Raw genomic sequence first — 20,791 nt, 5'->3', positions numbered from 1 at the left:
TTAACACATCTTTAAAATAAAAAATTGAAAACCACCCTCTTACGTAACAAAAAGCCCCTAAAGACACAATTTAATTTACTCAAAAATTGAAACATTTCGGTTGAGGATTTTTGTCGAGTCCTTATTTTTCCTACCCAGTAACAGATTGTCAGTTCTAAGGCTTTTTGCGCTATGTAATCATCGGTGAATATTAAATGTTCAAAAAAAAACTCCCGCGGGAAAGTTAAAAGGCGGACAAGTCTCAAAAAGAACAAACAGAAATAAATATTTTTTAAAAAGGGGGTTGAATGAGAATAAATACATCCAACAGAAGAAGAAGAAGGAACCGCAGCGCACATGCAGCAGACGAGAAGAGTCTCGCCCCCTCGAACAAACGATAATCTCGACAGCAAACGATTTCTAACATTTTTTTTTCTCCTTTTTCTTTTGACTCTCGGTCGTTGTTTTTGTATCGTTACAAACAGTTTCGTGAATGCCATTTTTTTTTCTTCTTCTTCCTTTTAAATATGTGTGTGTATTTTTTTTCTCTTTGAAACAAAAATAAAAAATTGAAAAAAATATAACTTGAAAGAAAACAAAAAGGGGAGGAACTCGACGAAAAGAAGCCGCAAGAGAAAACGATGGAGCCGCGCACCATTTGGAAGTTACAGCAGTCGAGACTTTTCATATTTCTAAATATGCGCGGCGCTCATCATTGTGTGTGTACGTACATATATATATAACAGCTGTATATAGACACACCCACACGCGGAAGCTCAAATATTAAATGTCGTGAAAAAAAATTCTATACACTCCGCCCATTTTTTCTTCTTTTATTTTTCCTGAAATTGACGATTTGACCAGATGATGACGTCTGTATAAAACTCATCGATAAATAAAAATTTTTTCGCTCGATATTTTATTTCCCCTTTTGTTTTGTTTTTGTTTTTTTTATTATTTGGTTGCGGTTCACTGAACCGGTTGTTGTTGCTGTTGTGTTTGCTTGAGAAATACAACCGGAAAAGGAGACTCTGCTGTCCGGTTAGATTATAATAGAAAGAAAATGAATATATAAGCGACCGCCCAAGAGAGAGAAATAGAGAGAAAACGCGGTGGTGTGGTGGGAGAGGTTGGACCCTTAGTGTATATATTACTTATAAGTTAATATCTCTTTCAATATACATTATAATCATGGCCTCTATTTTTTTGTTTTTTTGTTTCCAGCAAAACTGGGCTGGCCGTCCTTTTTTAACGGCGGCGCTGTGTGTGTAGCAGTTGCGTTGTGTTTTCCGACGCCACTTATTGACATTGACTACCTTCTTAATAATAGGTGGAAACGTGTAATGTGTATCTAGTCGGTAGTTGCGTCGTCCTTTTGAACGATCATTTAGAAACGGGATGGAAGGAAGGAAAACAAAAATACACTATATACGGACGGGTGGGCTTATTTTCTTTCGTGGGGGGGATATATGCCCGTCATTAGCGGACGATTTGACTGCGGAAGTGGCAGGTAACAAAAAGAAAATGCTTTCAGCTAGAGAGAGAGAGAGAGAGTCAAGTGAGTGAGAGAGAAAGCGCGATGGGATGGTGTAATAATCATAATAATATATTTAACAAGAACAGACGTATCTATACTCAAATATATGGCGGTATTATATATAGAGAGAGATATATATTTAATAATGGCGGGCCTGTATAATAACAACATGGCACTCAGTTCCAACTTATATGTATAATGCCGAGGGAAAAAAGTTTTGGGCTTTTTTTCTTTCATTTTTTATTTGATCGTCAAAAAATTCTTAAAGACAACGTGTGTGTTGTGTAGATAGTCATTATTATTCAGATACTTTTTTTTTCCATCGCGACGTCCGTCGTCGTCGTATATAATGTGTGGAAGTTATTTGGTTTGTGTGTGAACCGGTCTCGTCTCTATTATACACGTTTCTGTTTTATTAGTTTTTAAAAAATGAATGTTTTCTATTTATTTTTTGGAAAATGTATTCAATTTTGAGCTATCAGTTGTAGTGTACGGAACAGCCCGAGGGTATCAAAAATTATAAACTAAAAATATTTTATTAAAATATTTTTTTTTGTCTGTGTTAAAAAAAATTAAGGAAATTCATTTAAAACAAAAAACTGGAAATATTTTATTAAAATAATTAATGTAATTGTGTTTATAAAATGGGTTAAACAAATTAATTTAGAAAACAAAAGAGAAATGGGCCAGATGAGCTCAAATAGACACGATTTGTCGAATAGAGTGGCACCATTTTCTCTCGTTCTGTCGTTTCAATTGGAATGACTCAAATAAAAACCACTCGGATGTAATATGTTCCCTGATGTTCCCCAATCATCGTGGAAGTGACTCACGTCGGTACCTCAGCAACCGCATCAATCGCCCCACAATATAATAAAAAGCGTAACAACGTCATCGCGCAGTTTACCTCGTCTAGTTCCATTTCGACTGCTGCTGTCAAAAAAAAACATTGTGTGTCTTGTTTGAATGGCGAAGAAAAGAATATACACACAACCGAAAACCGCTACACATATAGCTGCTGGATATATATGTATTAGAGAAAGAGAATGAGAAATAGACGTGGAAAGAGCGCAATGGCCCCGGTGTCTACCGTTTTCAACCCGGACCATAATATAACGACATGAACAAAATAACCGCCATTGCTGCAGCGCTCAACGTTGTGTAGTTGTACATTTCGATGGAAAATCCCCCAGAAAAAAGACCCCCAAAAGTATTTTATAGCATATAAGAGAGAACTAAAGTCTATTTGTGTATGTGTACATAATATAATAGTAAATGCGTATTGTGGCTTTTCGTCAGTCGTCATCGCTATGTGTGCTGTCTGTCTAAACAAAAACCCAGTCGGTTTCCAGTTAGAAAAAAAAAGAGAAAAAAGGAACAAACCGAAATAAAAATCAAATGACTATAAGAGAAAGAGACTATATAATCTAGTGAAAAAAGAAGAAGAAGCAATGGGGGAAAAGAAGGGGGGATATATATATACACGAATTAATGATCTGCATTTCTCATGTATTATAGTTTACGACCGAGTTGCACTGCTGTTGCTTTATGGCTCCTCTTTTTTTTCTCTTTTCTTTCTTGTGTCTTCTTTCTTTTTTTCTTAGTCATCAAAACTGGGGCTGCCTTTTCTCTCTGTGCTGTGCTCTGTTGTTTTGTCGTATATAAAAACGTCGGCTGGCTGGCTCTATATACTCCGCCAGCGGAGAGCGATTTCTTGCTGGTTCGGCTGTGGCGTTCGCATCCTCCCGCTGGCTCGTCTATTCGCCTGGCAGCCGCGGTATTTCCCACCACACCGCGGCAGCTGGGTCCAAGCGGCGGCCATTAAAAAACGGGCCGGCCGTTCGTGACGCTAGATGAAATACGCAGGCCAGCCTATATATGTGTACTGTACACACAACAAGAGAAAAAAAACAGAGCTGTAAAAATTGCGCTTTTGAAAAAATAAAATGGAAAGTGTGTTGTTTCGATTTTTGAAAAACATTTTCAAAATAATTTAAAAGTTTGAAATTTTTCTTCCGCGATATGGGTTTTTCATACATTGGTAATGAATGACGTAATGTATCAGAGCTCATGAAATACTCACGCATACAAAAAGAGAGTCAATAAAAAGAAATGATGACAATTTTAAATTTTTATTATATGACATTGAAAAAGATTTGAGCAGAGGGGGGAATAAAATGTCCGGGGCTTTATTATATAGATTTCAATTGGCCGGTTTATGTTTCGAGTCGGAGAGGACACACACACACACATGTCGTTTATATGGCATCCGAGTCCTAATGAATTATAATGAATATCTGACTGCTTTGAGGGTATATACTACATGGCTTTGGCTTTATGATTATTAAAATTTCTTTAATAACAATAATGGTTTTAATATGAAATCGGTCTCATTAGACCTCATAAAATGTCGGGCCACAATTGGAGGGGGCCATATTAGCTTTCCAGGAGACAGCAGAGCGGTATATCCATACACATACACAGAAATAGAAAAAAATAAAAATAAATGTATATAGCGTAGACGAGTGGCGCCTCTTGTCGAGCTGAGTGAATTTATATATTTCATCAAGAGAAAAAACGTCGCCTTTTTGGCTTAAATGCGCCTTGGCTACTCCATTTTTTACGACCGTCTAAAAGCATCTGCATCTATACAGACAGACAGCAGCGCATATAAATTGCCAGGTATTTTATTTTTTGCCCTCCCCACCATCCGGATATGCTCTTATAGTATATCCGCGCCCTCTGCCGTTTGTGTTTAGACATATCAGCGGGGCCCTCAGCAGCTAGCAGCACCAATAAAAAACAATTAACCGATTTCCGAGTGACGAATCATTTTCAAATAGTTGAGAGAGAAGAATCGGTTCTAGAGAGTTTTATTGTGATGTTTGGTCTGCTCCTATGTAAAAGTATGGGGGATTGGGGCTACTCTGGTTATATTGTGTGTACTACAGCCCTTTGATATTTAGAGATCTATTTAACCGCTATATATATGTGTGTGGAGGAGATATAGGAGAGAGACCATCAAGGGGGGAAATCAGATCAAGTGATGGTCATCACCACTCGACTGCTGTTGGCGGTTTGCCATCAGCTGAGAGAGAGATCGCTTCTCGCCACTTTTTCTTTCATTTTTCCCTTTTTTCTTTCATTTTTTATTGTCGATGAGGTTTATATATTTCGCCTTTTATAGATATTTTCAAGGGTTTCGGGTATTATATTGAAAGCCCTCCCACGTGTAAATCCAGACCCGTCCAGACCACCACGACATTTTATTCAAATATCATCGAGCAATTTCACATTGGCATTTTTATAGTTTTTCTTATTTTTTGTATATTAGTCTGGGCATTGGACGGGTTTCCTATTTGAGCGGTTCACTCGGTCCAATTATTTGTTAATAGTCTGAACTTTAGACGGGGAATTTCAATCTCCCAAAGTCGCACAAAAAAAAAATTCCCCCCAAAAAATTGCGCGAAATTCAAACGCAATTAAATGTTTTTTTCTTTTTTCGTTGGTTAAATTGATGGGAAAAAATGTAGGTCGTTAGGCAGCAGCAACAGCAATACCGTGCTCGGTCAAAGTCGTAAACGGAAGCTCATCGAGTAGTAGTACACCTTTGAATGTATATTACTACCGCCGTGCTGTATATAATCTAACTTATTATACTCTGCTGTGCTGTGTGCACATCAAATAAAAGCTATTCAACAAGGTCCTATAATTGAATTACGATCCCCACAGCTTCCTGCCCTTTTTCCTGGTTTGTGTTTCTAACTGTCCTTGTTTGTTGGTCGGTGGTGATTGAAAGAGTCTCTCTTCTTTTATTTTTATTTTTTCGCTTGTTGGCACCATGCACACAAACACACAACACAAAACCAAAGAGGGGTGGGATAGTTTTTATGACAGTCGGACGACGAATAACGTTGGCCCTCGATAGGACATCCATCCAATATAACAAACGAAAAAGGGCTCATCCACACATGGATAAAGGGGCGGGATAAAATATATCAGAAAAAAAGTCTGTAACGATATAGATGACCGAGAGGGAGGAATATAAAAGCTGCTATACTCACCCTTGTCTATATGTGAACAGCCAAACAAAAAATAAATGGAGAAACGATATGAGGTCGTTGAGAATCTAATAACAAAAAAAGGGAGGAAACGCGAGTCCAGACAGACAGTGGTGGAAACAAAACAAAACAAAAAAAATGATATAAGGCATTAGCATCACTTAGAAACAATGAGAAATATATATATAAGGACATGAATATAGCATGCAGAATATCTAAAGGGAGGTCGGACAAGTTTTAGATCTAATTTTTTTTCCCCCTCCGTGATAATGTTATACTATGTATATATGGCCTCGATATGATATGTGACAGCGGTCGACTCCGCCCATATCTCGCTGCCTACATGCTGCCGGGGGAAAACAAAATAAAAATCTAAATCCCGAAAATCTGTTTCCACGTCTGTCTTGTTTTCTGTATAATATTTTTGGGTCTGGCCGTCATATATTACGAAATATAACCAGATGTAATGGATAGACTGATGTATATACACATTCACTTTTATTGTATCCAATAATTCATGGGGGTATTGAAAAAATGTCAGCGGTATTTTCATCACTGAATCATTTGCTGTGCTGTCCAGCAACCGCGCCTTTGTATCCTATATAGTCCTCCAGTTCTTGAATAAAAGAACACCTTTTTATTGATAATCTCTGTGTCTGCTGCCAGTTGCTGGGGTGCAGGAGAGCGGGCCGGCGCTGTCAGAAACGATTGAGACGTTGAAAGACGGAAAAACGAAATGTTTATACAGCATCTATAAACTTGTGTGCATGCTGCTGCTGAGGGGTTGCTGGATATCGCGTCGTCCACCAATCGAAAGTGAATTGATAAAAAGAAAATCAGATCGAAATCAGAGCCGGTTTTATCCAATGGAATTTTCCAGATGAAAGTCTTCAATTGGATTGATCTTGTAATGTCGAGAGTTTCGGTTAAAAACGTATATACCGGGAGTTGCTGGAAGCCAACCAATTTGTTAGAAGCGACGGATATAACAAGCCGAAACTGTCCCGTCTAGTAGTCGGACTACAATGTTATACACACAGTCGCATTTGAAGTCTTATAATCAAATAGAAGCGACACACTGAAAAATAAAACCCTAATAGGAAATCGGGAAATCGTGATTTCTTATTCGATGGCTATTGCATTCACATGCTGCAGCACCGGTTTTCCCAGTTTTTTCCAGTTGGGTTCCATCAACAACCCTTGCCGGAATATATCCGTCAGCCGACAGCATATAATACATAGTGTATGGCAATCCTTTTAATGCTCTGACTGTGTGTGTGTACTGTGTTCCCCCCTTTTGCTCTTTTCCCCGTGAGGGACCGTCGCGAGCGGACATCATTACGTATGCATCAAAAGAACCGGCCCGTCCCAAAAGGGACCCCACCAAAGCTATCTGGACATGTATAACAGCACAGCAGAGACATCCGCATAGAGATGTCTTCATCCATGATTCGTTTGATTGACCGGCAGACCAGCGCAGCGACTGGACTTTATGCGGCTGAATAGCTGAGAGCCAGAAATATCATGCCCAGCGCATGATGTGCTGGCCTCACTCGTCCCGGTGAAATATGAAAGAGCTCTCCTCTTTTCTCTTTCAAAAAAGAAAAAAAAACTTCATCAAGAAATCTGTCCGTGTGTCCATTCCATTTTGCTTCCAATTTTCCCCTCCCTTGTATCCATCACGAATTACACTGAAAAATTCAACCCCAATTCCAATGGCCGGCTAACTCTGCTGCTGCTGCTGCTGCTCCCCTTTTCTTTCTTTTTTGAAAAATATAAAAGAATTCTTAGATCTATTTCGTGTGTGTGTTTGCGGGTCCCCTTCGCGTGTTTCAAAAAAGAAAAGGGCAGAGCGTATTACAGTAGTTTGTAATATAACAGAGCACAGCAGCTATAGCTCAGCTTATTATTAATTACGCCAGCGGGGTTTTAGAGCAGAGAGATACTCCTATATATAACAATTGTTTAACCCAAAAGAGTAGATATAAAGGGATATGTATAGCGGCGGCATATCACAGCCGCACTCCGTGGGGTATATATATATATGTACATATACAAAAGTCATATTTGTAATTTGGAAAGATTTTTTTTTTCATTTCATTTTAACGGATAGACACACAGGTGTGGACGACATCGCCAGGAGCGGAGGGCTAGTCTCAAATAAAATGAATGAAAATAATCTCCTTTTGTGTGATGTGCATGATGGAGCTCACTCCGATTTACGAGTCTTAATTGGTCATTGAAAATGAAACGCTTTTTTTCTCTTTTATATACAACGCAACACACGGTAGCAGCAGCAGCAGCAGCAGCTATTGCGCAAAGAGAGTAGATAGGCGCGCCACCAGCGGCGGCGGACCAGACAGGTAGGGGGTCTCTGTCAAGAAAAAAAGGACCCAAACAGGGCGGCATCATCATGTTGCTGCTGTATAGAGAAGAATGAAAATACAGTAGCCAGCAGAAGAAGAGGGTGGCGAGGGGTTTCGATTACCTGGTCGCTTGAACTTAACACAATTTTTTTTTTCTTCTTCTTGTAATTGAACGCGCAACAATCACAATTTGAAATTACAACAAAAGGGGATTGAATTTGATTGTGTGGGAAGATTTTAATAAGAGCAACAAAAGGCCCAAATTGTTCTTTTAAATTTAAAGTTGTATTACATTTTAAAAGATGATACCAACAGATTTTGTATAGGAGAATAATACAAGGTTGATCAATAATCGAAAAAGAAACCAGCAGCAGCAGGAAATGCTTTTCGTGATCGTCCAAACTCATTTCATTTCGTGAATATTCATGAATGAATAAGAGAAATAAAAGAAAACGACCGGCCACATCTCCGCAGTGTATATAGCGCTATAGGTATATTAGTCGATTTTGATCCTTGAGGGTATTATCTATTTCTTTAAAAAAAACAAAAAGAAATCAAAAAGAAAGAAGAAGGAAAACACGATATCTAATATGCAGCAGCAGCAGAGGGGGCCATTGGAAAACTGGATGGGATGGGCCAATGGATCAATCAGTTGCAACTGTCTAACTGTGCTGGTCCACACACACAAGCAGCACGGTATCAAAAAGAAGTTTTTTCTCTACAACCCAGCACTGTGAATCGAAATGCAATTGAACAAAAACCGGCCCCCTTAAAAAAAAAGAAACACTTCCTATATAGAAGAGAATATGTAAAATATATAAGAGAAGAGATTCAATGAATGTCAGGTGGCCACCAAGTATATCAGGTAGAACAGCATTCGAAAAAGTCTTGTGCGCGCATGTGGGGTGGGTCTTTAAACTAGTAATGACTACCCTGAATATGTAAAATAGCCTTGAGATGAGAGACGTGCGTATAGCTATAGCTATACTACACCATGTACCAAGAATCTGAAAATACAAAACTTTTCCGGGCATCAGCTTTCAAAAGAAACTCTCGGCAGCACACACGGTCGTTTCTATATCGATGTGGAATCTCCATTATTCACCATTTTGCTGTGGAGGTTCCAAAACAGAATGAAGGACCAAATGGAATCAAACTCGGACTGGTATATAGCACATCAACTGCATGTATAGTAGTTTCCCATTTGATACGTGAATGTTTCAAACATTCAACCGAATCGGAGAACGAGCTGGAAATTCTAAAAAAGAAATCCTTTTTTTTCTCTTTACACATGCAAAAGCATCAGCTATATACGACTGTCCAGCAAAGGTTACTGGGGACCAATGACAGGCCTCCTGTTGTGTATATCCCTGTCATCAAGCGGGGAAATGTCTTGATCGCAGCTATATAATATGACGTGGAAGAGGTTTTTTCGAGTCCGGTTGCGTGATACATCAATTCGGAGTTTATATCCCCCCACTCTCGTTCCATATGTCATCCTGGCCGTGTGTGTGTGTGTATACAGCGCTTGACGTTTCGATTTAAAAAGGACTCGCGCATCATCATCCATCGAAAACAAAATAATGGAGCAATCTTTTTTCTCTCTCCCCCCATCATATCTGCGTGTCTACTGCATTTTTGATTAAAAGACAAAAAAAAATGTATAGGAAAAAAGCTATACCAATCCTCCATCCACACACACACACACAAAAGTCTTTCCATTATTTTTCAATTTCTTATCGATGACCAATTGGAAAACGCCAACGGTCCACCAGATGGCCATTTCTCAATTTTCATTGTCTTTATTATTATTTTCTTGAAACGATTTCCACATTTTTGATTCCCTTTTGGGTTTCTTCTACAAGTTTTTTACGATTTGTCAAAATTCCCCTCGTTCGCCGTGGTATCCCATGAACTTGTCACTAAAAGAATTGATGAATAAAAACGGAATAAAATGCTGCTGAACTGCTGGATTGATATGCAACGTGCGCATTGGAGATAGAGGGAGAGAGAAAGAGTATCTGACCGGTTTTTGGGGTTTTGTTCTTTTGATTCGTTTTTATTCTCCGTTTTTCGATCGAATATAAGAGACGGGGGGAAAAAACATTGTAATGTAATAGCGTGACGTTTCTCGTTAATCACGCGGCCGTGACTTGGAAAGAAAAGAAAAAAAAAAAACAAACAAACAAAATGCGCGGAATCAAAACAAAAACTATACGGGCCAATATAATTGACCAGGAAAAAATAAAACCAAAAGAAAACAAAAAATCTGTTCTCCGAAAAAATATATTAAAGATGTGATGCGCATCACATCAGATGTGTAAGATAACATATAAATATTTGATTGTCCATTTTTACGACGATTTAAATCGCCCGGCGGCGGTGGGAAGATATTGCGTGCGGGCAATATAGCAAATGTTTAATATCATTTGCAAAAAAATAAAAAATAAATAAAAATATAAAGCCAAAGCATTTTCTAATACTAAAAGAACACAGCACAGGTGAGAGCGACGAGTTATCGGCTGAGAACCTGTGCTGCTGCAGCAACGGTCATCAATCCCGTTGGGAGAACCGCGTTTGATATCAAAAGTGCCGAGTCGTGTATGTGTGTACAGAAAATGTGGAAGTTGCAAGTTATTTCTTTTTGTTATTTTTCTTATATTCTTTAGCTACTATACCTCGAGGGGAATCAAAGTTCTAAACGCTTCGTTCCCACCATTTTTTGTTTCTTTTATTTTTCTTCGAATGCGCTAGAGCTGCTCTTGCCCTTTAGTCGTTTCTTTTCCTATTTATAATTCGTATCGACTTTTTGTTAGAGCGGGGGATTAGAAACGAGGTGGGCGGAGCCAACGGCTCGTTATAAGCGTTCTTAACACGCAATCGAATTCTAATTTCTTTTCGCCAGACAACACAACACGATGGCCCAATTGGATAATATTATATCACAGCGCATATAATATAAGAAGAAAAGAAGAGTCTCTCAAACGGAAATCGTTGATCCGGAATGTTTTGAGAAGCCAGAAATTTTGTTTTCTTCTTATACATGTATTAAATATAGAGGAAGTCGTACGTGTATATACACGCGGAGATTACGTCTATGCGTAAAAGAAAAGGGGAGAAGAATAGACAAGAAAATGAAAAATAATCATAATAATAACACAAAATATCCAAAAGAGCAATAATAACACGTAATGGCCGCGCCGCGCTATATAGCCTGGGCTGCCGGCCCCCTTGTACGAGCTTCTTTATAATAGCCCTGTGTGATGGCATGACGCTGTTGCGCGCTATATGTCCGAGTTAAACTGTAACGAATGAGAGAGCGAGAAGCCGGGCAGCTATAGAAGAGACGAGATAGACGGGCGGTTTATATTATCTATTCTCGACCAGCAGCATTTTCTTTTTTTTTAATACTTTTGATAATAAAACACGTGAAGGAGCAGCAGCAGCAGACACACACGAGGGAATATATATACGGGATGAACTGGCCGTGTCATTACAGATTGAGCACGGTGATTATATCTCGTTGATGGCGATCAAAAGCTCAGTGGCGCAATCATGAAGTCTAGGCTGCTGCTGCTGCTGGAGCAGAGCTATATAGCTTTAGAGGACGACCCGAAAGAAAATCTAAAACAAGGTCTATATAAATGTATTACGGAATAAAAGATAACCGCTAATTCAAAAGCATGTCTCCTCGTTTCCAAAAATAGAGAGAAATGATATTAATTAATTTTTACAAAAATCTTATATAGTTGGGGAGGAAAAAAGGGTTGAAGTATGTATAATAAAAACCGCTTAAATGAAAATATAAAGCGCGCTTTTTAATTTTAATTTTTTCGGAATAAAACAAAACCAAAAAAAAAACGGTTTTATTTTATTTTCTATCCCAGCACAGCACAGCGCAGCACAGCTTTTAACCTTAATAATGTGGTAGATCAAAAGGCAGTTCAATGGGCGAATTTGACCCACACCCCTGATGCTAGATCGTCTCCCCTGTGTGTGTGTGTGTGAGAGAGAGAGAGAAAAACGACATGTACAATAATAAATAAAATAACGAGATGGAAAAAATCCGAAGAAAAAAAACAAAAAGTTATAAGAAGAAAATGATTAGCAGAGAGAGAGAAAGGTCGTGCGCTACCGTGAGAAAAAGCAAATGTTTCGGCTTGTTTCCTTAGATATGATGAGACACATAACAATAGGGGACACACACAAACCCTCCTCCTCCCTCCTTATCTTCCCCCCCACTCCATTTGAAGGAAAATAAAATGCGCAAGTTAAAAAACCTCTACTACTCCGCTAGTCCAGGAGAGAGAGTCTCTCACCTTGTGTTTGGCGTCGTCGCACCTTATACCTTTTTACCTTAATTGGTTGGCAGTTAGTTAGTGTCGTTGATGGGAATAATCTCGATGGCATATAGCCATTGTTCCCCCTTCTATATAATATGTGATTCCCTCCTTCTTCCACATGCACAGCTATATCCTATATATATGTAGTCTAAAGTGTAGTCAAGCTTTTGTTTCTTTTCTCTTTTTGCGCCGCGTATTGTCATAATTGCCGGGTCGTGGGAGAGGTGCCGCCAGCCGCAAAAAACCCCCAAAAAACCCTCCGTCTGTGCTGCTGTATATGTGCTGTGTTCTCTTCGTTATCTATTCTGATAGATGAAATATGTATTAAGATAATCACATGTGTGCAGCTCAAACAAAAAATTTTTGTTTTTTTGTTTTTTTTGGGCTGGTTGATGGTCGCGCCATTTTTTTTCAAAAAAAGATTTTCTTTTAAACGGGGACATATCACAGCAGCGCCTGATGTGTGGAAAAAGACAAAAGATTTTTATTTTTATTTTTTTTTTTTAAGATTTGTAATATATTTTATCTTTCGGCTCATTTCAACAGCCACCAAACCACCACCTCATTACACACGATATTATTAGAGGCCAGCAGCAGCTCGCTGGCTATATATCCAACTACACCGCAGAATCTCAAACACAGCAGCATGGAGCACAGCACAGCAGCACCGAAAAAGAAAAGAGAAACAATTCTTGTTAGATCTTGCGTGTAATTACGTCGACAGTCGACGCGCCGAGCCGCCATTGCGCACGGATAGCGGTGAAAGGTTTAGCCAAGCGAGTCGGGACGATCTATCTACGTATAGTCCAGCAACACACTCGTCGGCCGCTGTACAGTGCTCCTCTAATCAATTAAAGACCTAGTTAAGCCAGCGATTATGATCATCATTTGTCTTTTTACTTTTCTATTTTACCCCCCTTGTAATATCAACCGGGCGCTGGACAAGTCGAGAGACTTCGTTAATATGTGCTATGTGCTCCTGTGTGCTGTGTCGCTGGCTGGCTGTTGGGTCCACACATGATCCAATTATGTGTGTGTGTGTGTGTTGCCTACAGAGAGGAGCCGATCTGTTTTTCCCACGTATATCTATCGAAGAGAGAGAGAGAGAAAAGGTTTCGAACCAAACACAAACGCCGTTTCTTATTTTGGGCTGCTCCTACATATCCCTCGGCAGCCGCGCTCGTTGCCGTGTCTCACGCGGTGACAAATGGGAGAGAGAGAGAAGCTCGAGAGTTACTCCTTTATATGTGACTCGACTATAAGGCCCATTTATGTGTGCACAGGTGCTGTTGATAGGCGCCAAAAGACTTTCAATCATCGATTTTTCTCACCAGCGGGCGCAGGGTTGTATTTTATTCTATGTTTTGTACGTACTAAAGAAAGAAGAAAGAAAAAAGAAGTTGCTGGCGCTGTGTGGCAATGAAGCCTCGTTTTCCGGCCTTAAATCCCAATCAATAAAACCAATTAGAATCGAATATAACAAGGCTGATGTGTCCTGGGTAATTCAGAGGGGGGTCAAACATTTATAGCGGTATAGTAGATAGTCTATATCTTATAAACACAATATATAATGACGATGATATAAAACGTCGATGACTATAATGCGGCTATAGCCTATAGTTTATTTTATATTTGTCTGTCGAATTGTTGGATTATAGGCCGCCATCACATCATCAGCCAGTCCGCTCGTGTGAAAAACGTGACACGACAAAGTGGAAGCAGGTGCTACTCTGCTGGGCGATTGTAATAGACGACTGGGCTTATATAATATCCCCGGCCAGCAAGTGAAGAGAAGAGAGGACATCACCTTGCAGCACTTACATGTACATTTCCCCTTCAAATAATATCTAACATAACAAATGCTGTGCTCCCCCTCTATAGCTTCGTATCTATCGAAGCGCCAAACTAATATACAGACGACTAAACTCTGGGTCTCCCTTTTTTATCTTTTTGTGTTGTGTTTATTCCTATATATAAATAAAAAGGAACTTTTTATTTTTCCACTTGTCTACACTAACCCAACAGCACCCGGTTCCGTTTTTTTCTTTTATATTAAACAGCATCAACCACCCCCTCTCTCTCTCTACTAGCCTCTGTGTGTGTGTATATAGTCTAGTAATGATTGTTTCCTGTGGCACTCGAGCGGAAATAAACGGCTGCGCATAATTACGCAGCAATTTCCGAACGAGTAATTTTTTTTCGTTCCCTTATTTTACTCTATCCACCGGGGGTTGTGTATACGCGCTCCCTTTTGGGGAGGATTTTTAACCTACTTTTCATTTTTCTGCGTATTTTTCATGTTCTTAGTAAAATGTATTGACTCCTATAAATAAGTATATCCCATCAGTTATGCTGATATTGGCTTTTCTGTGGAAACTATACTTTTATAACTCTAAATTCCCATTTGTCCAGATGAAATGTATAATTGAATGAAAAAGTCATTGGGTTCGAACGTATATGTAAAGTTATAAAAATGGGGTTTTGCCCGACTGCATGCTGCGGCTGTCACGTGGGAAATTGACACCCATGCCATTAACCGCGTAATGCCCCAGTCGATAGACGACGCTGGGCAGTCGCGAGTGATTTTTTCGCAATCGACAGATCGTTATCTGGAACAAGGGCGAAATAGTATTCCAAAATCGGCCTCTTTTGATATTATTGCGTCTATTTTTAGACATTTCCTCTATAATAATTGTCGATGCCGGTCCCGACGTTCTGATCACGTTTCGCACATCCCCCGACGAATATCAATGAAAAGACGTCGAATGTGCGTCTAGTCATATTTATATCTTTTTCCTCAATTGATAAAAATAACTTGGCCTCTTAAATTTTTAGAACGTTTTTGAAGGTTAACTCTGCGTCAATATAAGCAACGATTTATACACACACAGAGAAAAGAATGGCGCTGCTGGCTGATGTAAAAGAGTTGCGCTTCTTCCGCTGTGCACAGCCGTGTCTATTCAAATGGCCGTGAAGGGGCTTCTGTCGGCTGCCCATTGGTCGGATGGCCGACGTTGGGTGGGAGGAGTTAGGAGCGCACTCCCATTGCGGCTCCGCCTCTTCTCACTCTTCTTCCCTACAACGTTGGGCCCTTATAGCCAAGGCAAAAGGAGGAGGGTACGATACATACACTCGGACCTTTTCGGTAGGTTTTATTTTTCGCCTGGCCCCCGCCAGCTATAGCTAGCATAGCAGCCCAGCAAGCTTAGACACCAGCAGGGGCTTCTAGGCCGGACCACTTTCTGTGGTGGCAGTCAGTTCGTCCAGCGCATTCACAGCGATCAGACGTTATTAGTTTGCCTCCGTTAAACCCAGCACTATCGAATCTCTAAATTTATACCCGAAAAAGTTTGAGATTAATTCCCGTGTGCGTCGAAAGTGAACCCAATTTTTATAAAAGTGCGTCGTATATTTGAATTTCGATTTTCTAATTTTTTTTTTAAATTGGTTTTGATTTAACGTGGAATTTTGGTGACAAATCGCCGTGACTTTGGAATATGACAGTTGACATTGGACTGTCGCCAGCATCAGCCTTCGACGTGAACCTCCTCGGCGGCGTGAAATTGAAGAAGATCGGCAAGAATAAGATGACGGTGACTCGTGAACTGTCGACTGTTGACGACTACGCCGTCGATCAGAAGCAGAAACTTCATCACCACAAGCAGCAGCAGCAGCAGTCCGAGACGGCCGAGGAGCCTAAAGGCAATCCGGATCGAGCCGTCATGTCATCGGCCACCAGCGGGCCGGCCGCCTCGTCGGCCGGCTCCACGACGGCCTCGTCGCCGTCGTCACAGGCCGCCAGCCGGCCAAAGTTCATGATCACAGACATTTTGCGCAACGACAGTGGGCCGGCAGTGAGTGTCAACTCGTCCGTTTACAACCCGTCCGTTGCTGCCCAGCAGCAAGCGCAGCAGCCGCCGCCCGGCTTGCCGTCGCATCACCACCCGTTTTATCAGTTCAATTTGGCGGCGGCCGCGGCGGCCGCCGCCGCCTACGGCTTCAATCCGGCCGGAATGATGCCCGGCATGATGCCGCCGCTCCACCAATTCCTGGTCGGACACCACCAGTCCCAGCAGCAGCACCATCCGCACCACCACCACCCGCAAATGGGTCCGGTTGGGATGATGCCGTCCGGCCTGCTGATGGGCGGCGGCCCTCCCAATTCGGCCGAATCGTCACCGCGCGATTTGTCGTTCAAACGATCGGCGGCCGCCGCCAATTTCGCCAGCGACCCCAACGAGGACGACGAGGACGAGTTTGTCGATCCCGACGGCTCCGATCACGATCGCGACAGTCCCATCGGCAAAGCCGATCTGATGCTCAGCGACGACGAGTCGGATATCTGTAAGTTTTCCATTTCATTTGAAAAATATTTTTTCGATCGATTGTGACGATCGTTTTTCTGTGAGCGCTCCGCTCTTCTATTCGATCGCAGCCTTGTGTGACGATGGGAACACAATGTTGCGGGTTTGATTCCATCGATGATGAGCTATCGCTTTGATTTGTTTTACGAATTACCTGCACAGCGGGGAGGTTGACTAGGGTTTAGACATTTTCCATTAACCAGACGGGCAATCGATGATTGTTAAACCCTCCCTTTTGCGTGATGTGGCGTCGTCTATAAAAGCCCCTGGGCCCGCGATCACCTTTGGGATGTCGTCGGTTTGCTGGCCCTATTATACAACTTGATAGATTGGACAAACGTCAGGCAATCGGAAGAGTTTCAATAGCCTACCCTTTAGACGAAAAAAAGGAAATTTATTTTGAGTTGTGAGTTTCCGGGCCGGCGATTTTAAAGGCAACGGCAGACGCGGGCGATCGATGACCTGGGCACGTCGGGAAATTTTCCAATTAGATCGACAACGATCCAATGAATAGTCAACTGACTTTGAAACTTGCCGTGGTAGCTACCTATATACCTGTGCTGTTGTGTTGTGTGTCAAGTCAAGCCAAACGAACAAAAGGGGGGACGCGAAGTGGTTCGTGCAAGTTTGATCTATTCAGAGAGATAGATAAGAGGATAGGATATATAGGACGGCCCAGCGACAAAACACATACAAAACCAACACACATCAGTGTTTGTGTGTGGGCGCATATATTAGCTTATATACAACATCAGCCACGATAGAGTCTAGAGTCTATATAGTCTAGCCAGCAGAGAGTTTTCAGTGAACAATTGAAGTTTGAAACTGGCGGCTGGTATATATAAAAGACGGCGCGTGCCGGTCAACAGAACACCGACGACTTTCAATCTGCATAGTCGATGCATCACAGAGTTGACTTTTCTACTTTGAAAAAATTATCCAGCGGATAGATAGATAGATAGTTTCTCTATATGTGTGTGTATGTGGCTTATTGTCCCGATGAACTTCTCCCCGCATATAGTCCAGTCCAGCGCATATAGGAATAATCAATGGGAAAACTCGTATTATGTGCTCTGCTGTTATAGAGTCTAAACCCAAATATATATGATGGCCTATATGTATATTGCTGGAGCTGCACAAGTTTAACGCGCCACATTCAAACTCTCGTCGCTTTTCCCTTCGCCCAGCAAATGTCTGATGCATATTTCATCGTGCACTCTTGCACGTATAGTATATCGCATGCCTTTGTTATACCGGTGCAATATAAAATTCGGATAAAGATAGACAGATACTTTTCTTGTGTTTGTTTAATATAATCGAATATACTGGCGGTTTGTTTCAAATAACATCAGATACACACAAGTGTTGGTGTAAACATTTGGGGTTTTCTAATAGAATTCGAGCAGACAAATTGACATAGCCAATAACAATCACCATTTGCCAGCTATCCTTTTTTATTATTATTCCTTATAATTGTTTTTTTATTATTTTTGGAAACATTTCCAAAAGGGGTCACAGACTCAACTCTGCGGGTTCTATACGTAGAAGAATGACTAGTCGAAAAACCACCTTTAAACGTTGGTGTTTTCTAGTCGATTCTTCTCAAATATTTCCAGAAGAATAAAAAGGCAACACCACGGGCTCTCGTTGACTAGTTGCTCCGCGGGGAGCAATTAGAGTCAGTGCTGGCCACACCGCTAGAAAAAAAAGCCTATATACAGGCAGTAAATAGTGCTTCTATACATCAATCTATTTATCGTTTGTGCATATTCATTAGAAAAAAAGGGGGGAATTTGTGGGGGGTTCGATTTTCTGAGCCTATCAAGATTTTCGAAAATCCTATACGGTGGCGTGTGCCGAGGGTTTTTATGGAAAAAAGTCAAATAGTTTCAAAAAAAAAGGATTTAAAAAAATGGTTTAAATGATAATTTGAAAGGGGGGACGACACATTGTGTGTGTCAGGAAGGATTTGTGAGACACACCACCCGTGCCCGGAACCAATGACAATTCATTTTGTATATTTATTCATTCTCAGAAAAAAGGATTCCTACATGTTTGAAAATTGATCCTGTAGCACTCTCTAGTCTCTATATACCGTATACATATATGACGTCGATATACGTTTTACTTTTTAACGTTAAATTATTCGAATATAAGCATAAATAGGAAATGGAGAAACCTTATAAATATTAGGAAATAGACCAGTGATTTTTGTTCTATACAAGAAATCCCTAGCACTGTGATATGTACACGTCTAATCACTTTTCAAGGGGGGGAGCTTCGGTTTGTTTTTCTTCATTGGCTTCGTCCTATATAGCTCCATCGTCATAACTTGTAGTATATACCTTTAATACCCTTATTATCAGAAATAAAAGAGCCAACGGGAATGGAGAAACCTTACGCAAACGTCTCTCTCTGCTGCTCTCCATTTCGTTGTGATTATTATTAACCACTTTTCACGGTGATTTGTGCGCGTTTTCGGATGAGAACTGGGCCAGCTGAATAATAATGACGCCACCTCCCCCTTCTGAAACCATTTTGATTTGACCACCCCGTACCTGTCAAAAAACAAATCAAAGTAGATATTCTATATTTTTATTTTCCAAGGTTTTTCGGTTTAAGTCAGGTGGCGAATGATGGCAATCTTGGCTCGAGTGTGGAAAGATGGTCAAGAAGTAGTCATCAATCAAATAATATGTCGCGCTCGGTCGGAGGTATATACAGCTCTGCTGGGTCGATTCGAAAAAATTTGTTTCTTTTTATTTTTTTGAGGGCTCACAGTTTGAAACGGAAGCTCAAAAGATGTACATGTGCCAACTGTTGGCCTTTTATTTTTCCAAGATATAGTCTTGACTGATTTCAATCAGGATATGTGCTGTGTATACCTGCGGCCTTGTTGGACGTCACACTGGGCTCCGGAATCATTCCTTCAGGGCTATAAACCAAGAAAAAACAAGGAAGTTGGTGGAAGGAGATGAGCAATTTAAAAAAATATCAACTGCACCCAAAGGACAAATTTGTCATGGTGGTGGTCATGACCACCACCACCACCACCCCTTTTAACATCTCACCCTGAAAAAAAAATAAAACGAAATGAAATTATTTCGTTTTTGAACGTGTGCCCTGTTTCCTGCTGTATCTAACGAACCCGCGCGTTATTTGAACTTGACTAAATGCTGCCCCCCTATTTAAAAGCAAACCTTTTTCGGGTTTTCCGGAGTTAATGAATAGGCAGCGCCGCGGGTCTAAATGCCGGCCGAAGAAGAAGAAGAAGAAGAAGCCGAGCCATTTATAATTATTGTTAAATGCCCCCGAAGAAATTATTTCTAAAATAGAGCCCCTTTTTTCCCCCTATAGTCTGTAGCTATAGTGTCAGTTTTGGTTAGAAATAAATAGAAAAAGGAAACAAGTCGGTTTATATAAATTTTAAAAGATAAAAAAAAAGGGGGAGAATAATAAATAATGACAGGAAACAGTTGAGTCAGTTCAACACAACAGCCCCAAATATATTTATTTCCCCAGCATAGTTTTTTTTTCTTATTTGGCCGCGCGCGGTTGTTATATAAGTGAAAGAACAGCCGTTTCATTTCGTGTTGTTCAATTGAATGGGAGATACTATACGAAATGATTCATTGGGAAACGAGTGAAACGACTTGTTGTTGTTCTCCACATCCTAATTGGCTCCGTGTGGCAAGTGAAATGGACCCATTAATCGGAACGTTTTCCTTTATTTTATTTTATTTTATTTTCCTTTGCAGCTAAAAATGACGACGAAGATGGCGACAAGAGCAACAACGGAGGCGGCGGCGGAGGTAGCGGCCACCACCGCCACAATCACAGCGGGAGCACGGCCAGCGAGAGCGGCGACGGCCCCGGCAACAAGTCCTCGTCGGGCATGAGCAAGAAGGCCAGAAAAGCCCGGACGGCCTTCACCGACCACCAGCTGCAGACGCTGGAGAAGAGCTTTGAACGCCAAAAGTACCTCAGCGTTCAGGACCGGCTGGAACTGGCTGCCAAACTCGGACTGACCGACACCCAAGTCAAAACTTGGTACCAAAACCGCAGGTAAAAATCCTAGAAATTTATTGCGCGTTTATAGACCTAGAAAAATGAGACCATACCGTGACTCAATCCCGAGGTA

At 40.8% G+C, this 20,791-nt stretch overlaps 1 protein-coding gene across 2 annotated transcripts in view; it reads left to right on the top strand.

Moving 5' to 3' along the window:
• Positions 1 to 20,791, top strand: part of LOC124196654 (homeobox protein B-H1-like) — a 96,014-nt gene that overhangs the window by 70,191 nt on the left and 5,032 nt on the right. Inside the window, exons 1-2 of one of the 2 annotated variants that reach the window (XM_046591812.1) lie at positions 15,182 to 16,630; positions 20,409 to 20,715. The exons of the other annotated variant lie outside the window; for it this stretch is intronic. Of the exons in view, the coding sequence (XP_046447768.1) occupies positions 15,784 to 16,630; positions 20,409 to 20,715 (1,154 nt within the window). The 5' untranslated portion in view covers positions 15,182 to 15,783. Of the gene's footprint in view, positions 1 to 15,181; positions 16,631 to 20,408; positions 20,716 to 20,791 lie in introns of those variants that run through there. 2 annotated transcript variants of the gene reach the window in all.

This window comes from Daphnia pulex, chromosome 7 (assembly GCF_021134715.1).
Source record: "Daphnia pulex isolate KAP4 chromosome 7, ASM2113471v1".
Classification (NCBI taxonomy): domain Eukaryota; kingdom Metazoa; phylum Arthropoda; class Branchiopoda; order Diplostraca; family Daphniidae; genus Daphnia; species Daphnia pulex.
Note: the sequence above shows the minus strand (reverse complement) of the source record. Positions and strands in the feature narration are given on the sequence as shown.